The sequence below is a fragment of the Antechinus flavipes genome, chromosome 2 (genome assembly GCF_016432865.1).
Source record: "Antechinus flavipes isolate AdamAnt ecotype Samford, QLD, Australia chromosome 2, AdamAnt_v2, whole genome shotgun sequence".
NCBI lineage: Eukaryota > Metazoa > Chordata > Mammalia > Dasyuromorphia > Dasyuridae > Antechinus > Antechinus flavipes.
Window position 1 is genome coordinate 593,225,392 of NC_067399.1, and position 24,373 is coordinate 593,249,764.

General features: G+C 37.7%; 1 protein-coding gene across 2 annotated transcripts in view; it reads right to left on the reverse strand.

Annotated features, from left to right (window-relative positions):
• Positions 1 to 24,373, reverse strand: part of AFAP1L2 (actin filament associated protein 1 like 2) — a 130,288-nt gene that overhangs the window by 32,444 nt on the left and 73,471 nt on the right. For both annotated transcript variants that reach the window (XM_051981477.1, XM_051981476.1), the window contains exons 3-5: positions 18,718 to 18,810; positions 17,445 to 17,539; positions 964 to 1,054 (exon numbers count right to left, since the gene is read on the reverse strand). In XM_051981477.1, coding sequence (XP_051837437.1) covers positions 964 to 1,054; positions 17,445 to 17,539; positions 18,718 to 18,810 — 279 coding nt within the window. The remainder of the gene's footprint in view (positions 1 to 963; positions 1,055 to 17,444; positions 17,540 to 18,717; positions 18,811 to 24,373) is intronic.

The window sequence follows — 24,373 nt, forward strand, 5'->3', positions numbered from 1 at the left end:
ACTATGGTAGATATCCTTAGCCCTGAGGCTCCAGAACTCAGGGGAAGCAGGGAAAAGAGTAAAGAAGGGAGAAAGAAGAAGAGAAAAAGAAGCATGGAGAAAAAGAGGAAAACAGACATGGTTATTTGGGGAGTGGTAAAGGAAGAATCCACAATAATCACTTCCCATACCCTTCGTGGACCCTTTGTGTCAAGATTCACCGCAGATCTTAAATGTTTATCTGAGGAGGGCCTTTGTGATTTAAACAACCAATCCTAATAGTCGTAATGTAGCAGAACACCACTGGATTTGAAATCAGAAAGATATGAGTTCAAATCCTGCCTTAGACACATAGGACACGCTGAGTGTCACTGAGCAAGGGACATGGTTTCCTCATTTGTAGAATGAGGGCTTTGGATTCAATGACTTCTAAGAATTCTTTCAATTCTAGATCTATAATTAAAACTCAATGGTCTCTGAGCTGGCCAAGTTCAGGAGAAAAGCTATGTTTTACCACTAAACCAGCTAAGAATCTCTCTAACTCTTTTTCAGAGCCTGGTTACAAAGAAGCTTCTCTTTTCTGCTTCAGACTTCACCTCATTTGGCACAGACACTTGACCCTTCTTCTCCCTGTATGTGCTGATGTCAGCAATGCTCAGCAGAACATGATAACAGGAAACATCGGATCCCATAAACCTTCTAATCCTGAACCAATTCAAGATTATCCTCTGGTCCTAGCCATGTTCTGCTTTAATCTTGGCACTCCATTTAGACCAATGAGAGCCCTCTTGGGGGACAACTCTTAAGTCACACTTGATGTGAAATCCTGATAGGGAACCACCTTTTAAAATCCCAATAAGATTTCTCTTGTCTTCAAGCTATGAAGCAAGAATGTCTACAGCTACTGGGTTGTCGGAAGCACTAGTCTTCTCATGTGCAAAAAGTACTTAAATCACCCTTAATGGTGAAGCTGCTGGGATGTACCATTTAAGGAAGTATCATATGGTTCTGCCTCTTCATAATATCCCTCTGGAGACTCGATCTTTGGGACTGGGAGCTGTTTCCTTTCTGGAATCTGTGGAATGAACAAATAAAACAAACATTTTTCTTTCTTTCTTTTCTTTCTTTTTTTTTTTTTTTTTTAAATAAATATACAGGAGAAAGAACTCAGAATTAACTCTTTCAGTGGAAGAATGGAAAGAGTTTCTGGATAAAAATTTCTAAGAGAAAAATGTTATATGGTCTTGGAATCAGTTAAATTTCAATCAGATATGGAAACAGTTAGATTATGAGATTGTGAATATGGAATTGAAAAGCAATGTGGGAAAAAAAATCTAGTATTTAAAACAGGAAACCTTAAAAAGTATATAAGGTCTGTCTCTCCCCCATTTCAGATGAAGAAACTAAGGCTTTCAGAGATTAAGTGGCAAACCCCATAGTCACTGAGAACTAGGATTTTAACCCAAGACCTCCAGTCCTATAAAAATGCTAGTTATTATTACCTTACTGGAATGTTGTAAGATATATTAGGAAAGAAAGATCAACTAATTAATAGCAATCAATTGATTGTGCCTAGCATCTTCACAAATACTTATCAGACTATAAATGTTTTAACATTTTAGACTATCTATAAACATACCTTTGCAATGATTTTTTAAATTTAAAATTCCATGGAAAATATTGAGGTAATATTTGTTAGTTGTCATTGGTCTTGAGAATGAAGGATGAGCAACAGAAACATTTTGTTGAGTCCCACATTAAAGAGATCCAGAATGTTGTTCTATTATATCTGAAGGCTTTTAAATACTGTATGTTTTAGATTTTCAACATACAAAAGATGGTTATGGACTTTGAAACCAACCATTTCTTCAATCTAGCTGAAGTCTTCTTCATGCTTTAGGAAAAAGAGATTTACAAGCAAATAGCAAAGGTATATAAGGAAAGAATGGAAAAGAGGAAGCCCCTAGGGAACTAGACCCTTCCTCAACATTACTGGAAAATGCTTATAAACAAAACAAAACAAACAAAAAAAGTCTGTGTGTGACAATGGTATATTAAAGGACATTGATACTGGAATTAGAAGATCCAGGTTCAAATCTCAACTCTGCCACTTATTAGCAAAGGTCTACAATTAAGCCTTTGAGTCTTGGCTTCCTCATCTGTAAAATGGAATAATAGCAGTGTATTTATCTACCTAAAAAGGATTTGTGTGGGAAAGGCTTTGTAAAACTTAAAGTAGTATAAAAAATTTATTATTATCATAAAGTATTCACTAGGGCTTTATCTCGAAGATGTAGATAACATACATAACCATAGCTTTGTAAAACTATAATATCTTGATATCTATTCTAACTACATAATAATTATGTCTCTGTAGTGATGCCCTAAAGACTGTTAACTCATAGGGACATTTTACTGGAGAATTATACTCAATTGGAGTGGAGGATTCTGAGTCAGACCTTTATCTCATGTTATACAGATTATCTTTCCTAGGCAAATCCTACTACAGATCCATCCATGATTACCCAGAAGTCTGATGAAGTCCAAAGTGCTTGTAGGCCAAATTGTTGGTACAACTTTCTGGGAAAAAGGTAGAATGAGGGAGGAATGATGGGTAGATGCTAAAAGGCATCTGATTATCTCCTTATGAGCAGGGACATATAAGAAGCTCTTCCTCTTTCTAACAGGGACTTTAAGTTCATCACAATAAAAACAGCATTGTAAGTCAAGCCAAGCTGAAAGCCAACTTTAGGAAACAAACCAGACATCTTTTAAGTTGATAGGGGTACAAATCAAGGAAGTGTCACTAAAGTAAGTCTTTGAAAAGATCCCAGAACCTGAGAAAAGTCCCAGCATGATTTCTAAGACCTTCCTTAGAAATTCAAGTGCAAATACAAACACACACACACACACACACACACACACACACACACACACACACACGAACATATGAATTGACCCCTTGGCAATAACCCACGGTAGGGAAAAAAGACTATCTTTCAGACTGGATAAGTTATTCACAAACCTGCCAAACTAAGGAAGCAAAACAGAGAGGGGTCAAAAAATAGGGGGCTATCTCCACTGGTCAGTAGATCTCTAAGAATCTAATTCTTTTGCAAGGTTAAGGACCATGTCTTGTACATCTTTGTATCCTTCACAGTTCCTATCAGAGGGTCTTGAATATAATGGGCACTTAATGCCTGATTTCAAAGCTTGGTAACATCAAAACCATGGCAACTATAATGATGTATCCAAAACTTTGTCTTAAGAGATGGTTTGATTTTGCTTAATTTATCCCTTCTTTGATCACAGAAAATACATAATATTGAAGGGAAGGATGATGTATTGAACTAATAGCCCAGGAATTTCCCCAAGAATGTGGCCAAATTTTTTTTTTTGGGGGGGGAAGAGAGGAGTCCATAAAGGGCTCACAATAGGATAATTCAATTCAATAAACATTCAGTTCTTTTTATGTTTTAAATACTGTACTATGTATTAGGGATACAAAGATAAAAATCAAAACATTTTTGCCCTCAAAAAACTTACATTATATTAGGTGAGAATAATATGAACACAGAAAAATAAATACAAAATATGTGTAAAATTCCCTCTATGGTTCCTTCACCAGCTCCCATTACATGAAGATTATTCTGACTCCTCTCAGTGTTCCTAGGGCAATCCCAAGAGTCACTAGGAGTTTATAGTACTCTTGCTCATGAGTCCTTATAGGTGAGCTTCCCACTAATTGTCAGATTTAATAAGCTTTTAGAAAAGGGGGTTTATTAAGTGGACATGTAGAGGCAATTGTTAGAGAAACAAACAGGTGATGCACTATGCTTTTGCCCACACTGGTTCCCTGGGAAGAACAGATTCAAACATATCCAAATGGTAGTAAGATGCACTTATACGGAAATTGTGTGGTAAAAGGGTAACAGAGCTCTTGTTTTCTCTATAGATTGACTCAAATGAACTCTCTGAACCTGCTTTCTTCACAAAAATAATTTTGTTGATTGGGAGAGAATATTAACACTGATAACTAAAAAAATCAGGTAAGGCATCTTTTTTAGGAGATGATCCTTGAGCTGATCATTCAATGAAACTTGGGATTAGAAGAGGTCAAGTTGAGAAAGGAGAACATTTATAGGTATAGGTATCAGCCTGGGCAAAATTCATGTAAGCAATGGGATTGGTCCATTCATTTTATGGTAGCCTGAGGTGGTCCTGGATTCTTAAATTCTTTCAGATGAAGCCAGATCTGGAAGGAAGGAAATTCCAAGACATCCAAAATTTACATTCAGATGAGGATTCTCATTATCTTAGTGTGAAAAAGACCTGTTTTCCTGTATAAGAAAGCTTAGGCTCCGATTTGAATAAATTTTTTTCCCAAGAGTAATAAACACACTCTAAAAGCTCTGACCCAGTAGTGACGGAGCACTAATTCCTTACTTTTTCAACAACCACAATGCGTATTAGAGCACAGGAAGTTCAAGAAGTCAGTATTGGGAGACTTTGTTTTTGGATTGGGATGAGGAGGAAGGGTCAGTGAGTAGGTCATGGCCAAATTTTTCAGATGTATCAATAGACAAGTTGTGTGAAAAATCTCTCAATTAAGTTAATTCATTTAGGACTAGCCTTTTATCTTTTCATTTTCTGAGTATAGGAGAAGACAAAGAGTGTAAAGCAAAGAAATCTGATGTCAATCAGCTTGAGAACATCTGTTTCTCCCAAGGCAGTCAGAGCAGCTGGCTGCTTTGGAGTCAGGGACCACATTCACACAATCCCACCAGACCCCTACTCTTGTCTGTTCTAGGGGAACGTTTTTGCTCATTCCTGTGAGGGTCATAAATAATTGGGAGTGTGAATTCAAAGCATTTGTTTCAAGCAGAGTAACCAGAATAGAGCAATAAATTGAAATGAAATGGGGGCAGCTGCTGCCGATGAGAATATAGAGACCCACCCACCTCTCCCCACAGGAAGGATGAGGGAGGTGGCACAAGGCTAAAATATGAAGTTTGAAGGGCAGGAGGATGAGCTTTGGAATTCTGAGAGGGAAGAGTTTTGTTTTTTGTTTTTTTTTTTCCTTGCTAGAAGCATGGAAAGAGAACAGAAAGGGACTCTCCAAGGCCATGATCAATGACTCAGAATTCCTAAGCTGGGGAGCTAGAGGAGAAAAAAAAAACTTCTCTAGGTCCCAACATCACAAAGATCATAGAAACAGAGTTGGGAGAAATCTCAGAAGTCATCTACTTCAGTGGTCTCCAACTCAACTAGAAACAGGGCCACTTATGTATGAAGGTACATATGCACCCCTGCAGATTGCATACTGACAGTTTTAAAATGTGTGTGTGTGTGTGTGTGTGTGTATACACATACATATTCTTCTAAGAAAAATCTATATGTATATAGATCCAAAATCAGCCTATCATCTCTCTATTTATAAAGAGAAAGAGAAAGAAAATCTATCTATCTTTCTATCTATCTATATACAGCTCCAGAGAGAAGATCAGGAGAAGTTAAAGTGATTTACCCAGGATCTCACAGACATAATTTCTCTTCTGCACATCAGTCTTTCAAATATTGAAAAACAATCCCTTCTTTCCCTAACAGTGGGTAGGATGCTGGGATTCGAGTCATGAAGACTTGAGTTCAAAATTGATTTCAGACATTTATTAGTTGTGTGATATTTAACTTTGATTTACCTCAGTTTTCTCAATTGTAAAATGGGGACAATAACAGCACTTCCCTTGTCGTGAGGATTAAATGAGAATATATTTGTAAAGTGCATAGGATAGTCCCCAGTATGTAGTAGGCTTTATATAAAGGTTTATTCCTTTCTTCTTTCACTAATCTTCTCTTTTTCAGGCTAAACATATCCACTTAGAATAGCTAGTTCTTTGTAATATACATATATGCCTTTAAGGCATGACTAAGTTCCCTTGCCATGGTCTACATTGACTCTGAATACATCCGTGATAGTCAATATTCTTTATTATTGTTAAAAATTTATTTCCTTAAATATTTTCCAATTACATTAAAAAGATTTTAACATCTGTTTTAAAAAATTTTGAGTTACAAATTCTTTCCCTCCTTTCTGCCTCTCCCCCATCTCTTGAGAAGATAAGCAATATTTAATCATGCAAAACATATTTCCATATTAGCCATGATGCAAAAAATATACCACCCCATCCCCCTGCCAAGAAGAATGAAGTAAAAAAAAGTCTTCAATTTGCATTCAGAATTCACCAATTCTTTCTCAGTATGATTGCATTTTCAACTTGGGTCTTTTGGAATTGTCTTGCAAGAACCATCGTGATGATCAGAATAATTTAGTCTTTCACAGATATTCATTGTTATAATATTGCTGTTATTGTATACAATGGCTTTCTAGTTGTCAACATTTTCTCTAAAATGTGACGACCCGCACTAGGCACAATATTCTAGAAGTGGTCTGGCCAGGAGAGAATATGATAGGACCACCATCTCTCTCACAAGTGATGTAAGGCTTCTATTTGTGAATAAAGAATCAGATGATTGTCTTAACTTTTTGACATCACACAGATGATTCACTAAGCTTGCAGCAGGAATTTGTGGTGTTATATCTGCATCTTTTATTATTATATTGTTATTTTATATTATATCTGTATCTTTTGTTAAGATGGAGAAATGAAATGGAGGGCTGTGTTGCTACAGTCTGACCAGTCAAATCCAAGGCAAGGGAAAGAGAACTGTTAGATAAAGGTACAACTTAAGGTATAAACAAGCTAAACCATGTAGACAGGCATCATGTAAGTGGAGTAGGAGTCAATTTTAAGGCCCTTTTGCAATTTGTGAAACTGTTACCCTTTATATATTTCCCATGACAAATTTCTCTTGGAAAGACTTCCTTCAACTGATGCAAAGCGAAGTAAGTAGAATCAGCAGACATGTTACATAGTAACATCAATATTGCATAATGATCAATTATGAATGACTTAGCAACACACAATGATTCAAGACAATTCCAAAGGGCTCATGTTGAAAAATACTCTCTACCTCCAGAGAAAGAACTGATGGAGTCTGAATGCAGATTGAAATGAACTATTTTTCACCATAATTTTTTGCTTTTGGTCTGTGTTTTCCTTCATAACATGACTAGGCTAGAAATATGTTTTGCACAAATGCACACATACAACATACCAAAATGCTTACCATATCAGGGAGAGGGGGAGAATAGGAACTTAAAATTTAAAAAAAAAATGAAGGTTGACAATTGTTTTTACATGTAATTGGGAAAATAAAATGATTAAAAAATTTTTCCTAGAATGTTTTGCAGTGAAACTACTTTAAAGTACTTAAGAGAATAAACACTATTTATTTTCAAAGGAAATGGAAGAAGCTGCCAACCCAATAGACTGGAGATAGGGCCTTGGTTCAGGCCATGAGTTAAAACAAGAAAAATTCAAAGGGTCTCAAATTAGCCTACTGCAGCAAAAGGATGTGCCACTATTTGGTTACATTCTCATCAATGGCCATCCCTCTACAAAGTCGCAGGTCTAACTTCTATCTTCTCTCAACTTTTTGTTTCTTGGTTCCCAATGAGAATTTAGTCTGTGTCTACTAATAACTTCTGAACAAGATGGTAGTTTGGGAATTATATCTTTCTCATTTAGCTAGGGCTGATCCTGGCAAGAATTTTCCTAAAGAGGAACCAGTGAAATCTTGGTATGCTAAGTCTCTACCATGTCTCTATACTGGATATCTTCTTCTCTACTTTCCCCTTCTTCTCTTTTCTAACTTGATTTGTGAGTTGTTCCCCCCCCCCCCATTAGATTGTAAGCTCCTTGAATGAAAGGATTATCTTTCTCTTTCTTATTTGTTTTCCCAGCATTTAGCACTGTACTTGGCACATAACTGATGTTTAATAAATGTTTATTGACTGAAAGCATGCTAGAATCAATCAAAAATCAATTAAAAATTTATCTGCTATGAGAGAAGAAAGGTTCACTCCACACCTAGAATTAGCTGAGTTAGGGCTATATTCTTTCATCCACTACATTTTCCCATCAGGGACAGCTACCCTGTTTTTCCATATCCAGATGCTCCAAGCCTACACAGCTGTTCAACTTTTTGCCCAAGCCAGATTCCCTCAGTGTTTCATGCTAAAAACTATGCCGGCTAGGAGAAGGTTGGGATGTGTTACAGAGATGAAAAAAGAGAAATATGATGTATGTGTGGGTCACTGGGCTCTCAGCTCATCCTGGCTTTAAGGCCTATCTTATGATTCACTCACTGATTTAGCAGTTCCCTCCGGGAGAGTGAACCTTGGACAGCGCAAAGGTGATCATTTGAAGAAGTTGGAGAACATGGTCTCTCAGAAAAATAATTCCATGGAAAGTGGAGCTGGCTTAAACTATGAAGCTGGATAGGTTTTCTGGAAAATCTCTCCAGGGCCTGGAATTCATCCACTGGACAACTGTCTTCCATCTGAAAACTCTCCTCCCCATTAAGCTGGGTTTTGCCCTATCAATTCCATTGACTAATATTCTCTCAAACCTCTGCACCAGAACCCTTCTTGCTGCAGTGGCTGACAGGGAAAGGTACCTGGGTAGTAAACTCCACAGTAAGGCTCCCCTTAGGCAAGGGATCTTAACATTCTTGTGTGTCAAAGACCCCTTTGGAAGCCTGGTGAAGTTTATTTGACCTTTTCTCAAAATAAAATTTCTAAATGCAAAAAACAAAAAAACAAAAAAAAAAACATGCATAGAATTACAGGGGAAACCAATTATATTTGAAATAAATTCAACAAAATCTATTTCATAAGATGACAACAACTAAATACAAAGACCCCCAGTTAAGAATCCCTACTGTAAAGGATGAGAGCTATCTTTAGTCAAGGAAATCAAGTCCTCTGGAAGGTGCTCATGGTGACCTAATGAACTTTAAAACTTGTTCATGTGAAATATTGAAACAAATACATTTGCCTCACTATTTTAAACACACAAATTCCTTAGTCTGAGTTGACACTACACAGTTTGAGTGAGGTTCCAATTCAGGAAATTCCCCTCATTTTTTCTTAACCTGTGAACAGCTGCTCCCCCAGAGGCAAAGCAAGCAATGGAGTTTCCATCTGGCAAGGACTAAGGCTTTTTTGGGGCAGAAGAGCCACAATCAGGTTATAACAACAGAGCCAATCCATTCAGAGAAGCTGCTACATTCTTTGTTTACCCCTCATTGGCACTGGAAAGCCTCCAATTTATTTTCCTGTATCTTCTCTTACTCTTACTATCACTCCTCCCCCACTTTATATAGTGTCCCCCCAAAATAGTGCAATTTAGTCTTAAGCAAAGTGCTTTCTTATGTGGGCTTCACAACAATCTTGTAGGTACTAAAAGTATTATTTGCCTTTTGTTGTTGTTTTTCAGTAGTTTTTCAATCATGTCTGACTCTTGTGACCCTATTTGGAGTTTCTGGGCAAAGATGCTGGAGTGGTTTGCCATATTCTGCAGATAAGGAAACTGAGACAAACACTGTTACTTGACTTGCCCAGAGTCTATATACAGCTAATAAGTTGTCAGGCTAGATTAGAACTCAGGAAGATGAGTTTTCCTGACACCAGGCCCTAGCACTTTATCCACTGAACCATCTATCTGGCTAACCCAATTCTACCATATGGTAAAACTGAGGCACACATAGGTTATGTGGCTTGCTCTTGGCCATCCATCTATTAAATATCAAAGTTTGGATTCAAATCCAGGTCTTCAGATTTCAATGCTTTCCAGGTTACTCTATTTTTCTCAAATTCCTTCCCTTCAGAATAGAAGCAGAAAACTGCTCCTAAGTGATATGAGCAAAACCAAAATGCTCTATCAAGCACTGAGGGTTTGGAGAGGAAAAGAGGGTAATCTGACCTCCTGATAGGAGTCTCAATTAGAAATGGGTCCCCATTCTCCTTAATATCTGAATCACTGTCGACCTTGATGACTTGCTGCAGTCTCATCCCATGGCTTCTGTGAGATGGCTCTCTCCTAGTTCCCTCTATGTTTCTTCTAATTGTTTATAAGACCAGCTTTGAAAAGTAACTGTTCTCCAAGACTCCCCTTTATCTGTTTTCTATATTTTCTCTTTATATAATTTTTATGTCAACATAACATTCTATCCCTCTCTCTCTTCCTTTTCACGGCCAAAGTCTCCTAAACCTAATCACTACTCATGTTTTCAAACTTTCTCACTACCTACTTGCTCCTTAATCCCTTAGAATTTAGCTATTACTTCTGCCATTTGACTGAAACTGTTCTTGCCAAGATTGCTACTGACTGTTAAATTACTAAATCCATGGGTTTTTCTTTGGCTTAATTACTTTTGACCTCTACAAATTTTTCTAGATTTGAATACTTCCTCCTTTAGGATATGTGCTTTCTCCTCCTCTGGCTTTCAAAACAATGCTTTCTGTTTTCCTTCATGTTTGCCTGTCTGTTCCTTTTGTCACCATTCCTGGATTATCACTAGTAATTGATCCTACCCTGTTACTGTGAGTATTGGTCCCCAAGACTCCATAGTAGGCCTTCTTCTCCTTTCTCTTTACACGTTCTATCAGATCTCAAGGGTTCGGATAATTTTTCTGCACAGGACTCCAACAATCTGTATTATAGTATAATAGACCTAGAGTTGGCCATTTAGTCCAACTGTCTCATAAAGGTCAAATAGGTAGTAATGCCTCAGTGTCTCTGAGTTATAATGCCTTGAATAAAATTATTCTACTGCCACTCCTTTGTTCCTTAGGAATGGGCAAATTAAGTTAAAAAAGAGGTCCTGAAATATCATTTGAGTCATAAAAATCTAGGTACCTTATCTCAAATGCTTGCTGGGATAATTCTCCCTCCTTTGAGAATTGCCCCTCGCCTCAGTGTCTCCTGCCCTCTTACCTTCTCATCTTGATCCCATCCTGTCAGGACTATATTATGGTACTTTCCTGGAATTATGGCTTGTCCTCCACCCAGTATCCTCATCCCTCTCACCCCCACACTTATCTGTCTTTGTTTCCCCTAGCTATAAGTCTCCTGAATTAGTTGATCAATGCTGAATGCTTCAAGACAAGAGTCCCATGCAGCCAATTGGCTTCTGCTAATATAAACTCTCCATGTTAAAATGGTTAAAGACCAATCTCTGTCTTGCCTCAATTTCTCTGGCATTACAACATCAACTGTAGGATTTTGGCCTAGGCTTTCTGACTAGAAACAGTGCTTTTCCTACCATACCACAATGAGTTCCAGTCACGCATCAGCCCATGGGTACTTGTTTTCCCCCTAGATATCCTGTAAGCTATGCAAACTATGTTGAAAACAGAAGTTGTGAGAAATGATGGACATTTGTTTCCACAGCAATGAAAATTAAATTGGAGAAATGAAACAAATTAGAACATTGAAACCCCCAAAGACACTAAGGAATAACCAAGTGGAGTTCATCTTCCCCCAAAAGAATATAAGTTCCTAGGGGGCAGGGACTGACTTTTGTAATTAGTGTGATAGTTTGAGATTTGAAATGAATCTTTTGCTCTGCTCTGTTCCTCCTTCCCCCTTATAGAATGGAAGCTATGTAATGAGGAATGAAGATTCGTGTAACTTCTGTAACATCCAATTAGTAGGGAATCAAAGGAAGGACCTGTGCTTTGAAATAGGAAATAAAATGCTGCCTTTGAAGTTGCAAAAGTGTGTCTATTCATCTAGGCACCCATTCTTGCAAGAATGTAAAATAAATCTTTCCTGCATTCAGAGAATCAGTGGAGTTGTGGGTAAGATATTTTGTTTCTTACAAACTTATTACTGCATCCTCCTAAACCAGTCCATCTACCACACTTCCTTATTTCTGGTGAGGATACAACCATTCTTCTAATTATTTGAGTTCATAATCTTATGGTAAGCCTCAATTCTTCCCTCCTCCATGTTTCCAAATATAATAATTGCCAAGGCTTATCAATTCTAATTCCATAATATCTCTGATTTTCCTTTCTCCCTAGTCACATGGAAATAACCTTAGTTCAGATCCTCATTATCCTGTACCTACACTAGCAGCTTAATTGATTTTCCTGCCTTCATTCTCTTCCCCTATTCTCTACACAGTTTCCAAAATAATCTTAAGGTGTAGGATTGACCATGCTCAAAAAATTTCAGTAGTTCCCCATTATCCCCAGAATAAAATATAATTTTTTTAGTCTGGAACTTAAGGCCCTCTACAACATGTCTCCAGACTACCTTTTCTACAGTTATTTCACTCTATCTTCTCTTCCCTTCACCTCAACTCTATATTCTAGTCAAACTGATCACTAACTGGTCCCCAAACTAACAATCCTCTCCTGCCTCTCTGAATTCTTCACACAAGTTTATTCTTAGGAATGGAACACACTCCTAACTTCTTTAACCTTGTTTTCTTTCAAGGATCAGCTATGTGAAGCTTTTCCTCATTTCTCCAGTTGATAGTGTTGTATGATTTAGAATTAACTGAGTGAAGAGCATCTCAAGGGAATATAGCCTTAAAGTATACTTTAATTGTGACTTAACACTTTAGAATAACAAATAGGGCTATAGCTAAAAAGTTGCAGGTTTGTCCCCTCCAGTTTTCCTACTACCTCTTAATTAGTATTTAAGTACTTCTTTTAAAGGTGATGATGGCTTTGAATTCTCTTAAGAGTTTATTACTTGTATTCTTTTATTTCTGGGTCAGAATGTAAGACTGAACTCCCCAGGGATTAAAGACCAAGCTGGGGCATGGGGGCTTCTGTGTTCCGGGTGTTATGCTTTGCACTATGTTATGCTAACAAACACCTTGTCAGATGGAAGATGCCTTTTCTCGCAAGATTGTAATAAACCCCTTTTTGCATTTTCTTACCGTGAGAGTCTCTGATTATTTTTGTGGACATTACTGAATGGGACCAGGTGAAGATTTCTCAAAAAGTCTATGAGATGCAGTGGGTCAGACCTTAGGCCTAAGTGTCAGGAACTCACGTGATCCTTAGTCTCAGAGAGCAGTAGGGCAGAAAAGGTCAGACAAGCTTCAAGAAGTTATGACCCACGGGAAGTAGACAGCATTGCTGACCACTGGTCAATGGTTATTTCCTTTTTAGTCCATTCAATGAACCCAAGTCTTTTGCTATATAATTCACTTCCTAAAATATTTGGGAGTCGACCTGCCAAGGCAAAGTCAGGACTATATGAACACAATAACAAAACACTTTCCACACAAATAAAGTCTAAAAATGACAATATATAATTCAGTCCCTGTTTCTGGCCCTGGGCCACACATCGTGTTGGGGGTTGGAGCTGAGAGGCTCTCTGTCTGCTCAGCTGGTGTGCTTGTACCTCTCCTTACAAAGACTGAACAAATGCTTCCTTTTTGTATCTGAAGATGTCTCTGAGTAATCAATTTGGGCAACTGTCCTTGACAGTGGTGAATGGGACTGGGTGGAGTCTATGAGATGGAGCAGGTCAGACCTTAGGCCTAAGTCACATGATTCCTATTCCCAGAGCCAGAAGATCAGGCCTTGGGCCTCAGGTGCAGGAAGTCACAGATCTCTGGGCCTAGTGGTCTCTAAAAGGTTAAGACCTTAGGTCAGCTACAGGAAGTGGCAGAAGCAGTCAACATTGGTCACCATTGGTCAAGGATGATTACTTTCTTTTAGTCTATCCAATGAAAATGCTCAGGTCTTTTGCTATTGAACACCTTGCAAGCTTTTCACTTGTCAGGCCCACAAGCACATGGTGGGAGCTGGGATGCTTCCCAGGTGTGCCTGGGCCTCTCCCTGCAGGGACTAAATAAATGCTTTCTCTTTGTACCTGAAGATGTCTCTGATCAGTTAATTAGGAGAAGGGAGTCTAGCATCCGTCCCACACAGTTGTGTTATGTGCTGTATTTCTCCAATTACATATAATCTGCTTGAGGGCGGGGACTTTGTGTGTGTGTGTGTGTGTGTGTGTGTGTGTGTGTGTGTGTGTGTCTATTTTTTGGGTAACAAACAGCACCTTGTACATTTTGGGGAGCCTGAACCTGTGATTGTATTAATGTAATAAATTCATAATGTCAACACTGCTTCCACATTATGGACTGCTTATAAAGCTAGGCTGAAAGCAGCTTTGGACACTGGGAGGATGAGCCGTGGCTGCACAATTACTATGTGGAGGAGAAAGTACTTGAAATAGAGCTCATTGATTGCAAGTTTGGTCTTCCATGCACTCTATCAGACTGACTCAAGTTGAATGATAGGCACTTAGTAAAAGTGTGTTGAAAGTCATTGAATTCATGTCCCTCATTGTAACCAATTATATCACTTCTCATCTCTTGAATGTATCTCCTACTTTTGTGTCTTTGGTCAGATCATTTCTAAGCTGATGCCTTCCCTTCCCCTCTACTCCCTCTACCTACTTTTTAAGAACTGCCCTCATCCTGGGAGAGTGTGAACATTTTACTCCTGAATTCCTAGAGCATTGTCTTCATACATCTTTTACATATATTTATCACACACACACACACACACACACACACATCCACATCCACATACACATACAAACCCACCTTTTATATATACACCTTTTCACTTATAATTATTTATACATGATTTTAGATTCTTTAAGAACAGGGACTGTGGCATTCATTTTTGTATGTATCACAATGAAGTGGACATAGCAGGTGTTCAAAAAATGTTTGCTGAATAAGAGAATCAGTAAAATTTGATCTCGCCAAGGAATAGAGATGAACTTGTACTTATCTAACATTAATACTATGTATGAGGCAATGAGAGGCGTCTGGCCCAGATCCTGAGCCAATAGCATGTTCCAAGTTCTGGGCTTCTGAGGGCTTCCATCTGCCTTCCTATTCCCTCATTTGAAGGACACTTAACATATTGGATGCATTGATGGGCCACTTAGGACATGTCCTTAGTTACCTTGGTTAGACGCACAGACTGAACCATTCCCCACACTCCTATTCCTCTCTGCTTTAAGGCTTGAGGAACACAGCAATCTCTCAAAAACTACAGGAATAGTTCAGTAGAGAGATGAAAACAAAAATGTGTAAAATTGTTGAGGGGTGAGATACCCTAACAGCCCCCAAGCTGATATCGCAGGTTGTGCAAAAGAAAGAATTCGCAGTCCTAGTCTCCAAGTGAGGCTTAACAAAAATGGGTTTATTTTCACTGAGAAGCTCTTTCTCTGGCTCCTTCCTGCTTAGAAAGATAGCAAAGATTGTGGTACACAGTTTTGATTTTATTTAGCTTTCTATGACTCGGTGCTAGGGATCAATTTGAAGGATTAATTTCCAAATCAATAAGGGTGACGATTGTTTCCCAGGCCAAAATGATTTCCAGATCAATTGGAGGTAGGAGTTACACTTAGGAACCAGGTAGGAGGGTAGGGATCATTTTAGGAATTTTTCCAAGGCCAGGTGGCCCCCACTCTACAAAAATCAGAGGAACACAGAGTCCTATTACATCAGAATGAAGACCATGATATGAGGTATGACCATTGTGTTCAGTTGTCTGACTTACTTATACTTTGTTTACTGGAACAGGACTGGCCAGAATTATATACCTGCATCAAAGAAGGGGCTATGCCCTATGAGCAAAAAAAGAATTGTAGTAGCTCAAAAGAAATGAAATGTGCAAATTCAGAGACATCTCCATTCTAAACGTTCATGAGCCCAACTTGTGACAAAGCCTTCCAAGCTTTTATTGGTTTAATTAGCCACAGCTGGACATACTGCAATAGCTCCAACATCATGATGTCATTTTGGTCCTCTTCTACTATGAAGGACAACAAACAAGCTCATATCAAAGCACAGCTGGAGACTTCAAGGAGCTAACATTTAATTGGGAGGAGTGAAAGTACTACATATAAACAAAGAAGCATACGCACCATATTTTTAAGTGGAAAAAGTGTTAATACCTAAGGATAAAGGGTTCCCATAGGGGACAGCATATGAACTAAGCCTAAAATGAGGGTTGGGAATCTACTGGATGCAGTGACATCAGCTTCCTTGTTTTCCACAAACAAGGTACTACATCTCTCAGTCTGACCATTTTCTTTCATTGTTTCTCAAGTATTTCTCTTCATCTCCACCCTCATGACTCCCTTAACTTCCTACAAGTCCCAATTATAATTTCACTTTCTACAGGATGCCTTTCCTGCTTGTCTTCCCTTTCTTATTTATTTCCTACTTAGCTTATAAATAGCTTATTTGTACATATTTGCTTTCTTTTAGTCTTCTTATTAAATTGTAAGCTCCTTAAGGGCAGGGAGTATCCTTTGACTCTTCCTCACCCCCATCCTATTGCTTAGTACTGTGCTGGATACATAAGAGGCCTTTAACAAATGTTTTTTGATTAAGAAGTACAGGTACCTGAAAGAATAGTTAGAAAGTCACTACAATAATCCGGGTAGGAGGCAATAGGGGCCTAAACTTTCCTGGTGGTTATCTTAGGAGAGATAAGACAATGATGGATGCAGAGAGATGTTGCTAAACTGAAAAAACTTATCAACTTTTTTGTATAAGGGGTTGGGGAGATAAGAGTCAGAGAGGAAATTGATATTGCAAACCCAGGTAAGGAAAAGTTATATTTGGGGGAGATATGGGGGCAATTGGATTAAGTGACTTGCCCAGGGTCTCACAGCTATTAAAGTGTTGTATCTGAGGCAAGACTCAGGTTCTCCTCACTCCAAGGCTGGTGTTCTATCTGCTGCTCCATCTAGTTGCCCCAAAGAAGGTGGTATATTTAACAGAATGAGAGAAAATTTAAATGCAAAATGATGAATCTTATTTTGAGTACATTAAGTATGAGGAATCTACTGGAAATGCAGTTTGAAAGAGTCCAAAAGCATGGATAGAAATTATCTGGATAGAAATATTTGGGAGTCACCTGCATAGAGATAATCAAACCTGTGGCAGCCAATAGCATCTCCAAGAAGGTTCAGAGCCAGAAGAGAGGATTCAGGACAGAGCCTTGGAGAATACCCTTTTTATGGAATGGAACATGGATGATGACTCAGCAATGGAAACTAAGAAGCAGACAGACGTGGAGGAGCACCAGAGAAAACAGTGTCATATCCAAGTGAGGAGGGAGTATCCAGGAGGAAGGAGTGCATAATATTGCATAAAAGTCAAGAAGGAGGAAGAATAAGAAAAGACCTTTGGATTTAACAATTAAGGGATTGGAAGTTGTCCATGGAAAGAACAATTTCAGAAGAATGATGAATCACCTTCTCGTCTAGGACAATTTCAGATTCAAAAAGTTTATCTTCCAAGTTGTTATAAACCACCAGAGCTAAGTGTTTGGATTTTATTGCATTTTTGTGTACCTTACATTGTCTAGTACAACTCTAAATACATAGTAGGTGCTTAAAAACTACCTTTGTAATTAATCAATTGACTATGACACATAACAACTACCAAAATCTAGAAGAGGTCCAAATTTAGGGTATCAGGACCCAGCATTGGACACTTACTATTTTAGGAGGTGGGAGATCAGGTAGGCTCTTCTGTGGGGCGGATAAGTGCTGTCCCAACTCCCCATTGGTCAAAGGATCTGAAAAATTCGGTGCTGCAATGAAAAAAATGAAGAAATGTTAGTATGAGGTGTCTATTTTATAGAAGAATACAATATTATATATGAATTACATCTGAAAAGGGAACTTGGTGGAATGTGCTCCAGAGCTACTTTGCAGACTATATTATCTTCTCTCCAAGAATACAACGTAATGGCACTGCAACTATAAGAAAAATTCTTTTGGAGAAACCTGTTTTGGATTTCTGGAATGTTTCCCTCTTTCCCCCTCCCTCCAACTCCCCTGGGTCAAATATGGTACAGACCACAGTGTTTTCAGTAATCATTAGACCTGTAGGAGCGATTGCTATATAGAGAGACTCAGTGTTTACCCTATGATTATGGTTCTTTCCATCCCATAATTTATCCAGCAGGCAAACTGTTTTTGGCAGATTGGCCACCACTCAAATAGGATAGCTTAGTTGACATTTAGGGGCAGAGGGCGAGGGAATCACATCTAAAAACCAGTAGCACCAAATAATCATGTTTTGTGGAAAAGCCCTGTTAAGTTTTTTATTTTTTTAATTTAAATTTAAATTAAAAATCAGAAGACATATATTACAAGACCAGGAGTAAAGCACCTAAAGTGGTTTAGTTTACAATATTAAAATCATCATTTCCTTATCCTGATAATGATATGAATGGATCAGGTGGATCCAGGGAGAGATACTAAATCCCTAAAGATGGAATTCTTAACTTAGAATTCTTCTTTTTCTTTTTAACATTTTGATCATCATGCATTATATCACTATTTTTCTTGGGAATTCCATATGTTTATATAATGTATTTAATAACAACATTCTGAGGAGTCCATAGGCTATACCAGATTGCCAAAAGAATCTACAACACAAAAGGTTAAAAGACAGGCACACTATAAGAAATAGGCATGAAACCATTTGAAAATCAGAATACCGCCATCCCAAAATACCATCCTCCAACTGAATAATACAGTATACTGTCATTCCAAACTACAATCTTCCAGCTGAAGAATAGAATCCTGCCATCCCAAAATACCATTCTCCAAAATACAGCTCCTAGGAATAGCTCCTCAGTCTCAGCCAAAGCTTTTGATGCTTAGGGTCCTGGCAGAATGTGGCAGATGCTCCCTGTCACCACTCCCCTCCAGGATAGCATTCCCAAACCACCAATCAGCAGCCTTGGCCCGGATCCCATACCTTTGTCTTTGTCTTTTCCTTTGCTTTCTGTCTCCAGAGGCGGCTGCTTATGGGTTGTAACTTTGTTCATGTAAATGTATTCCTCATCAGAATCTATGAAAGAACAAATGGCAAGATTCACTTTGGCTCTTGTCAAAAGCAAAGATGGGAGAACTTGTTTATACTGCCAGGTTATGCTGTTTACATTAAGTAAATATATTTTTATTTCCCTTTTCAAAAAATATAGATGCAAAAGGAATCATGAATTTGAGTTAATCTAAAAAGAACTGATTCTAAGAATCAGCAGTCCTTCCAAAGTGGGGTGCCATATTGTTGACCATTCCTCTAGCCCCATTTTCTAATGTGCATGCACTATAGGCAACTGTTAGAATGAGCAAGGAGTTTGGGAGAGACTCTTGTTCAAAATTCCTTTCCTTATTCTAAACCAATTAGAAATTACTTTGTGTTAATAAACCTCTCTTTTAAAATCCAGATATTTCTTAGTAAGGGTATTCTTTTCACACCTTTTAATGTGAACTACTTTAATCAAGCATCTTTTCTTTGATTTAAGGAATTGGGATTTTGTTTAGAGGAAAAACTTTAAAGCATAGAGTAATAATGCTGGATTGAGTTGGTGGGAAGATCTGAACAGTTAGAAAGAAAATTACAAGACTGCCTGCCAAATGTGTGTCACTGTATTTATATGGGTACAGGTGAGGATGATTTAACTAGGTGAAAATGTTCTTTTTACTTTCTTTCCAATTTGATATGGTAGCTCTCTTGGAAGCAAGCAATTCCTACAGAAAATAAAGTCCATATTGATCAGGAAACCTGCTTCATGTCTTGCCCATACCTCAAAGGTTAGTACACCACGGCTTAGTCTATTTCAAATGCATTAAGAATATTGTTTTACACATTAAAACACATCACAATTACCTCATCTTAGATTTATCAGGTAGCCTTGTAGTTCAGATTTTCTAACTATCAATAACTGATCAATTCAATTAATTTGTGAATGAGACGACTAAAGCTAAGGCTTTAGTCCTAGCTCCACTATAAATCATCTGCTTGAATCTGCAGCAGTGGCATGGGAAGAACCTAAAGTCAAGTCCCACTTCTGACCCATCAATTGGCTATATAATATTGGGTCGGTCACTTAAACTCTCAAGGGCCAAGGCAAAACTTTAAGCAACTTGCAGAGCAGATGCCAATCTGCATGGTAGAGGGCATTTTCAGTCTTTCTGTATTAGTTTATACTTTATTCCCCTTCTCTCCCCTTCGCCTCCCCACTGCAATCTTTCTATACCTTTTTCTCCTCTGCCTGGCCTCCTTACTTTTCCTTACACATAACTCTATTCTTTTCACTAGTTGTCCTTCATACTTGGACTTTTCTTTCTCTTTCCTCTTTACTGGCTTTAGGACTCAGCTTGGATCCTATCTTCTGCAAGAAGCCTTTCCTGGTCCTTCTTCCCTTAATATTTCCCTCAGAGCCTTCCCTCTGAGATTACCTCCAATTCATACTGTGTATACCTTGTATGTAAATAATTGTTGATATATCTATCTCCCTATTAGAATGTGAGCTCCTAGAGAACAGGGATAATGTTTTTGCTTTTCTTTGTATACCCAGCATTTAGCATGACTTACATGTTGTAAAGCACTTAATAAATGCCTGCTGACTCACTGATTGGGAGGTTCTTAAACCAATGAAATCAAAGCTCATCTGTTCTCTTACCTCCTCCAAAGGAAACAGGGTAAATCCTGTACTGTATCTCTTTCATTTTTTTCATCTTCAATACAGAGATGATAAGGATAACGAGAGTAATAATACTGATTATTGATTTCAGAGGATAGGAATAATATTGGTTGATTTCAGAGGATTTCTTGATGATCAGTTACTATTAGTGAAACTAGACTTATAAAATAGAAACATTTATTTTAACACTTAAAGAAGCTGTGATTTCATCTGTAAGGGAATTTCTTCCACAGATGCAGACCTCAACTACTTTTCTGCCTTAGCAGCAAATTGTCACCAGTTGCTATAGTGAGAAAAAAAAATCATCATCTGGCAACTAACATTCTAATGATGAGTTTCTCCAAGGTTAGCTAAATTAGTCTTTGGACAGCAGACTTGTGAGGCACCAATAGCTAGCATTTAAAGCCTTTTCAGCTTGGTAGTACCTAATAGAGCTTGTATACCTCAGCTATCCCTCAGATATCCCAGAGCACGTATGTGTAGCATTTAGTGCACTGTTATACAAATGCTAGTTAGAATAATAAGTTGCTTTTGTTATTAAACAATAACTTTGTTCCTTTAACAAATAATGCCCTCTTATGTTTGGCAGGCTTCCACATATAGAAAGGTCTACTCAGCAATATTTATTTTATTATCAGGGACTTATGTATTTGGCAAGAGTCACTCAATCTTGCACTACCTGTATGCTTAAATTTATCCAAAACACTGTCACATGGATCCTAAGTGCTCTTGGTCCTTGACATCATAAATATCCCCACATGATAAACTGAGATAAAAATCCAATAAGGCAAGATCATGAGAGCAAATCAACTGGGCTAGATTGGTGAAAAGAAAGAGTCATAGATTTAGAAGTTGATTTGGGAGTGGAAATGGGAGGGTGGAGAAGCTCAGAGACCTTAGAAGTGTTAAAACCCAAATTTTATAATTACACAACTGAGGCATGGGGTGCTTAAATTACTAGCCAAATCATTTTTTTTTTTACATTCTACTACAACTTAATATAGTCCATAACCAAGTAAAATTTCTGAATACATCCTGCCTAAAAGATTTTGTCCATCAGTAGAAAAATATACAATCAATCAATTTTTAAGATGAGATAACATCAATGTGAGAAAGCCTCATATTTGTAAAAGCCAACATTTGGCTCAAAGTTGACACTGTTATAAAGATTGTGGCGGGGGAAGGGGGTATTTCTCTTGAGTTCTGGGTGGTTGTTAGGGAGAACACTGGATGCTTTTCAGAAAAACTGCAAAAAGAAAAAGTAGTTTTGTTTGGCCCAGAAGAATACTTTACATCTCCTTCCATTTTGACAAGGCAGCTACCAGGGCATAAGAAAAGACAAGAGGATGTCTAAAGAGGGCCATCCAGTCTGGAATCAGGACAGGTAAGTTTCACCTCAACTTTGTCTCTAACTACTTGTGTGATTTTGTGCAAACTCTTACCTCTCCTTGGTGTCAGTGTTTGTTATCTCAGAAATAAGATAGTCTCCAAAACCCTCTGCAGCTCTAATATTCTAAGATTCTACGGTACTTGGGAGATCATTTAACTGAACAAAAGCTAGTTTCTGATTGTACTTGGCCTGACAAAAAAGACTGACCAAATCTCCAAGGACTGAAAGAACAAGTCAAATTCTTAATAAATCAGATCCTTCTGTTCGTAGGTACTTGGTCATAGATGCTAATAAGTTATTTTTTTACTTTTTCAGATTTTGGAGTTTGTTTTTCACAAACAACAATATAGTATCAGAAGTGGGATTCTCTAGTGCTTACCACAACTTATACCCAAAGGTTCTCTGGGACCATGGAAGGTGGGTAAGTCTGTGATCTTATAAATGTGATGGACAACACATGACCAATATAGGATCACAACAAACAGAGCAAGAACCTAGTAAGTCCTCTTGGGCTCAGGTTACACACAGTCCAGGTTCTGACTCCAAAGGTCCAGAAAATTAATGGATTTTGTTTGGCTTTAGCCCAGGGAGAGACTTGGGTTGTGTTATTATTATCCCACGTCACCTTAATGGGCCCAATAAGTAATTCCTTTGACTTGATCATGCAAGGGCTTGATAAACAACTACTTAAAACAAAAAATTTGGTTAAATTAGTTTGGCGGTCCTTTGATAGAACTTTTTGCTTTTTCTCTTTCTTTTTTCTCAACTCCCTAGACACCTTGCTTTCTCAATGAGGGGAAATGAAAGGAGGGAGATAATTTGAAATTCAAAATTTCAAAAAAAATGTTTAAAATTATTTTTTACATGTGATTGAAAAAAACCAAAATATTCAGAAGACAGAAAAGAAGTTATTTTTAAAGTAATAAAATTAAAGGTCACATGACATGAATGTAATATTTGCATTTAAACATTAATTTTTAGACTCCCCAAGACATTTGAAAATACACACAATGTTAAATATTTGAAGATGATAGGGTAAGGGGAATTATTTTTCCACCTTTCCCCTTTCTCCCAATTAAAATTTAAATTTTGATAGAATTTGTAGTGGAAAATAGCTTCTTTTCTCCAGAATAAAATCTTCTCAAACCAATCTAATTTCCTAGTAGGACAGAGTGACACATTTGATAGACTGAAAAGCAAATGAATGACTACCTTGAACAATACAGCCAATAATAAAAAATTAACTGGGAAAAGATGGTCTAGGGACCAACCCACACAACTATTAGATTTTTTTTTTAATGGCCAGAGCACTTTTGTTAGAATATGATTATTGATGGCTGTCAGCACAAAAAGGGATTCAATTTAGATTTGATCATTTCATCAATAGCCTAGATGAAAAAACTGAGAATGTATGTGCTGAATGTCTAGATTACATATTAGCCTGTTGAAAACAAATGAAAACTAGTTCTCAGGAAGCCAAGAAGGGTAGCAGCAGAGTATGACAATGTTGGATCTGTGCATAGAGGACTCGGTTCGCCTCCCATCTTGGTAATCAAACCTCATCTATTTGTCTGGGCCCAAGTTTCTTCATATGTAAAAGGAAGGAATTGGATCTTCTCTGAGATTTCCCCTTGATCTAAATCCTATGGATGTCAAAGTCTTTCACAAGACACACTCAAATGAAGCCTTTCTTGACACTGTCTTGACCCTTTCATCCAGCCATCGTGAATAATCCTCATGAAGGAGATCTCTAGGAGAATCCATCAGGAATCTGCGCTTGGTCCTAAACTCCTCAACATTCATTCAACAATTATTCATAAGCTGCCCACTAAGTGCCAGGTGCTGGGCTAAATACCAAGAATACAATGAAAAAAACATAAATAATTTTAAAGGCACAGATGCTACTCTGAACAAATTTGAAGATGATAAAAAAAATTAATGGATGACACATTCAAGATTTAAAACAAATCTTGGCAGATTGGAACATTAGGTTGAATCTAATAAGATGAAATTTTATAGAGACATATATAGTCTTATACATGGGTTCAAAAAATTGACTTCCCAAATACAAGATAAGGGGAGGTATGGATATATGTGTGGGTATATTAAAAAAATACATATATATATTTTTTTACTTCAAAAAAGGTATGGGAGTTTTCATGGAAGCTCAATATGAGACAAAAGTGTGATATGGCAGCCTCATCTCCTAAAAAGTGGGGAATGTGTCCTTGGGCTCTATTAGAAAAGGCACGGCTTCCAGGAATAAAGAAGTAAGAGTTGTATAGTCCTGGCTCTAGTCAGACAACTTCTGGACTGGTGTTGGTACCACACTTTATGAAAGATATTGATAAGATGGAGAATGTTCAGCAAAAGTCAGGTGAAGATCTTTGACTCCATGCCATGTAAAGATCAGCTAAATAAACTGATGATGTTTATTCTAGAAAACTACCTTCCCCTTCCCTCTACCAAGAACAGAGTAAGAGATGGGAAAATGGCCTTCATTAAACTCTAGCCTATGGGATTTAGACTAAACA